Source organism: Arachis duranensis, chromosome 6 (genome assembly GCF_000817695.3).
Source record: "Arachis duranensis cultivar V14167 chromosome 6, aradu.V14167.gnm2.J7QH, whole genome shotgun sequence".
Lineage (NCBI taxonomy): Eukaryota > Viridiplantae > Streptophyta > Magnoliopsida > Fabales > Fabaceae > Arachis > Arachis duranensis.
This window is the reverse complement of record NC_029777.3, coordinates 69802578-69806634: the sequence shown is the minus strand read 5'-3', so window position 1 is coordinate 69806634 and position 4057 is coordinate 69802578. Positions and strand designations below refer to the sequence as shown.

The following is a 4057-nucleotide window of genomic DNA, read 5'->3' as shown; positions in this document are numbered from 1 at the left end:
TTGTTAAGTCCTGTTAATGAAATATCATTGGCTTTGAATAAAAAAATAAAAGATAAATAGCTTAAAGATTTGAACTTAAAAAAAAAAGTTAGTGATTAATATAATTTATTTTTAATTTTATATTCTGATAACTAATGTGTATTTATCTTTTATAAATTAGAATTAATATACTTTTCATAGATTTGGAATACTTAGGCATGGGGACAATATATGTGTGTTTTGCAAAAGGGATGTTGAACATATTTACCACTTGTTCTTGGGATGTAAGTTTACTTGGCAGGTATGGTGTAGATGGCTCTCTAATCTCGAGAGAGCGTGGTCTATTCCGGGCTCACTAAAGGAACATTTTGAGAGTTGGACAGGAGTCATGAACAGAAATGAGGAGCGGAATCGATGGCGGAGGTGCTTCTTTGCGGTCATTTGGAATATATGGCTTGAGAGGAACAGGCGTATCTTTAATTCCAACGAAGGTGGTTCAGAAGAGGTGTATCAACAATCATTGACAAGTTATAGAGAGTGGAGTAGTAGGAACTTTGTTGTTGTTGATGGCAATGCCGGAGATGACAACAGGGGTAGTTGATTTACTTTGTTTATTTGCTTATTTTCATGTCCTCAGTTTGATTGTCTATTGCTCCACTGTATTGTGTTGAGCTCTCTTGTTCAAAAAAAAAAATTTATTTATTTTTGCCCCTACACAGTACCATCAATTTTCTGATTCTGTTACTGTGCATATATATTATGTCTGCTCTGTAATTTGTGCATAAATTAATGTATTAGTGCGTTGGAAAAAAATTATTAACCTTCTAAAATTTATGAAAATGATATAAAAAGATAACAAAAAATTCAATTAAAAAGAGATAAAAGTACATTTTTAAAGCTTTAAGATAAACTAAATGATCTTTTGGCATGTCAATTTATGACAGCAGATTTCATGCTCCATGATCTAAGATTTTCCACAACGATTGGTACGGTTCCATTGTTAAACACAAATAAGTGAGCTTGATCTGCCACAGCTAACTCAGGATAAACTCTAGATAAAATATTTGTTTTTCCTCCTGCTCCAAAACTCTCCACTACAGAATGATCAATCTGTCATTTAATTGAAAATAGCATAGAATGTTAGCCAATATTAATATAGTAATTCTTATATCACATAAATGTTAACACCAATAATAAGAATATGGAGGGTTTGCATTTGTACATACCAAACTCCTAAGAGAAAGCTTCTTAGTAGTAGACAAATCCACATCTACAAATCCAGCAAATGATGGCTTGTACAACTCACTCTTCAAAGAAGAACTATTGAAAAACGAGAAATTGAAGTAAGTTAATCAATTAGAAGACACGAAAAGAAGGTAACATTCTAAAATCCATTTGAATTATTCGTCAAACACAAACCTTCTTGCATCGGAGCATAAGAGCACTACATGCTTGTTCGAAGCTTTAAAAATTCTAAAGAAGACAGGAGTAAACTCCTCCAAATTTTTTGAAGCCAATGTTAGAATACCAAAAGGTCCAACCCCACCTTGAATATTTGAACCCTTTTTACCACACAAATCCTCTGCGTTGACCCAGCTTAGATCAAATGCTTCAGCCTCGTTCAAGCTTGAAAATGAGAAGGTAACTTCTACATCTGCCTGGTGTGTCATGCCATATAATATAATTGTTAGCACTTTAAAATGCATGCAACATAGAAATCAATTAATAAGTTGATATTTAAATAATTTAGAAGTTGACCTGAGCAGCAGTAATTCCTTTAACTTCAACATAATCTCCCTTTACAAGCTTTAGATTGCTCATCTCTACTTCTTTATCCCTAAGGCTATTTAATTCCTCAATAGGCCATTGTATCAATTGTCTACCGCCAGGATCAAGCCACAGAGTTCTTGGAATTGCCTGAAATTTTAACAACAAATGCTTTATGTACACCAAAAGATAACCACCACCGACAAAATATTTTCACACATTTCTCTTCTTTGTTATAATAACTAAACCAAATTCACATTTAACCTAACATTTGTAGTGAGTGATGGTGATTGAAATAATGGTATATGCTCATATAGTACTATTCTAATTGAATTATGAAAGACTTGCATAAATTATTAAAAAAATAAATAGACAAAAGTATACTAAAATAATTTAGAATGGACATACAAAAATTTAGATTAAAGTTTATAAATATCAAGATATACACTCTAAATTTTTAAATTTTAAATTCTATAATTTTACGAATCTTAATATATATATATTTGTCTATTCTAAATACTTTTATTTATTTAATCATACTAAAACGCACCTGAATTCCTGCCCATCCTTTGTGGATATCATCTTCCTTAGTATCAGACTCATTAGCCCAACCCCACAAGATCCTTCTATTCATAGTGGGGTCAAAGAAGGACTTGGATGCATAGAAATTACCATAATCATACCTAAGACCACCCCAACCATCAACAGAGGTGTTGTCCGGTATATACCTATCTATATTGGTGAAATAGGTACCTAAAGTATAATACTCAAACCTAGTCTCATCAAGACTATTCTTCAACACATGCTTAACATGATTACCAACCACAGACGTATCCAATCCCATTGTCCCCTTCATAGAAACCGGGTAGAAATCTGGACACTCCCACATACCCGTTCCAGCAGCAGTATGAATAGGGTGTTTGGCTCGAATCCATTTCTTGAAGTCCCTACTCCTATACAAGTATGCAATTCCTCTATGCTTCCTTCTACTACCAACCAAAATCTTCCAGTGTCCGTCTTCGAACCATGCAGTTGTTGGGTCCCGGAAGTCGGTGCGATTGACGCCGGGGCCGGCGACCACGATGGGATTATACTCGTCCGGTTTGATCCATTTTGTGAGGAAAGGGTCAGATAAGTCTTCTGGGACGGCATAGCATTGAACTTGAGTTTTGTTCGCGTCGACTATTCCGGTGTACAGGATCACCGGCCCTTTTCCGGGGATGATGGTGGCTGAACCTGACCAACACCCGAACTTGTCGAAGGGTTTCGATGGATAAATGGCCGGCTCAAGTGCTTTCCAATTGATGAGATCTTTTGAGACTGAGTGAGCCCATACAATGTTACCCCACACTGAACCTTTAGGGTTGTATTGATAAAACAGATGGTAGTATCCATTGTAGTGCATAGGTCCTGTATTAATTCATTTCATTTGAGTTCATTAAACTATTCAAAATGACATTCACACATCAAAAATAATATTATATATTTATGTATAAATATATCTCAAATTTTATATTTCTATCATGTATTCTTCTAAATTATTAACATGTATTATAAATAAGAGTATAATTAACATATTTTCACATAGATTTTTTATTTCAACATGTATTATAATTTATATAATTAATTGAATATCATATTTCACTATCAACAGTTTTATGTTGAAAATATTTTTTAAGGAATAAAAATAAAAATAAAAATATTGCTATATATTGGTTAAGGTAGTCAGAAAAATAATCATTAAGAACAATTAGAAAGAAATTAAAGAGGAAAAATAAATACTAACCATTTGGATCTGCATAATTTGATTGTAGCGTCCATTAACCATTTGCGGGACCATATAAAAGGATTAAGAAAAGCAAAGAAATTTAATTAGCCAGTATCAATAACCAACGATGAATGGAGATCCAAGATTTAAGATAGAAAAAGTATAAGTAGAGAACAATATTGTTGAACAATGTGAACAATAGAATTAAAAAAATAAATTAATCTCAAATTTAATTAGTAATATAAGTTATTAATATTTAATAATAACTAAATTTAGAATTTATTGTTTATGTTGTTCAACAAAGTCATTAATTATCTAACCCTTCAAGATAATTTTAGAGGCAAATGCACAAAACAAGAGTTCCGGGTGCATATATAAATTTTCAGCTTCATAAGCTTGGGCTTATGTATATTGTACTATTGTCTTCTATATATAACTAAGATTTTACTTTTAATGCACATGTAATATTAAATTCTATATCTAATAAGCATTCATATTATTAAAAAAATAAAATAAAATAAAACTAATAGTCAAGCAACTTTA

At 32.1% G+C, this 4057-nt stretch overlaps 1 protein-coding gene across 1 annotated transcript; it reads right to left on the bottom strand.

The window, feature by feature from the left end:
• Positions 1-892: 892 nt before the first annotated feature.
• On the bottom strand, positions 893-3668 carry LOC107494002 (beta-fructofuranosidase, insoluble isoenzyme 1-like). The gene is made up of 6 exons (XM_016115036.3): positions 3533-3668; positions 2297-3156; positions 1738-1896; positions 1399-1637; positions 1206-1299; positions 893-1089 (listed from the first exon to the last, which is right to left on the bottom strand). The coding sequence occupies exons 2-6, from the start codon at positions 3149-3151 to the stop codon at positions 910-912; spliced, it is 1527 nt and encodes a 508-aa protein (XP_015970522.3). The 5' UTR covers positions 3152-3156; positions 3533-3668; the 3' UTR covers positions 893-909.
• Between the last annotated feature and the right edge of the window lie 389 nt (positions 3669-4057).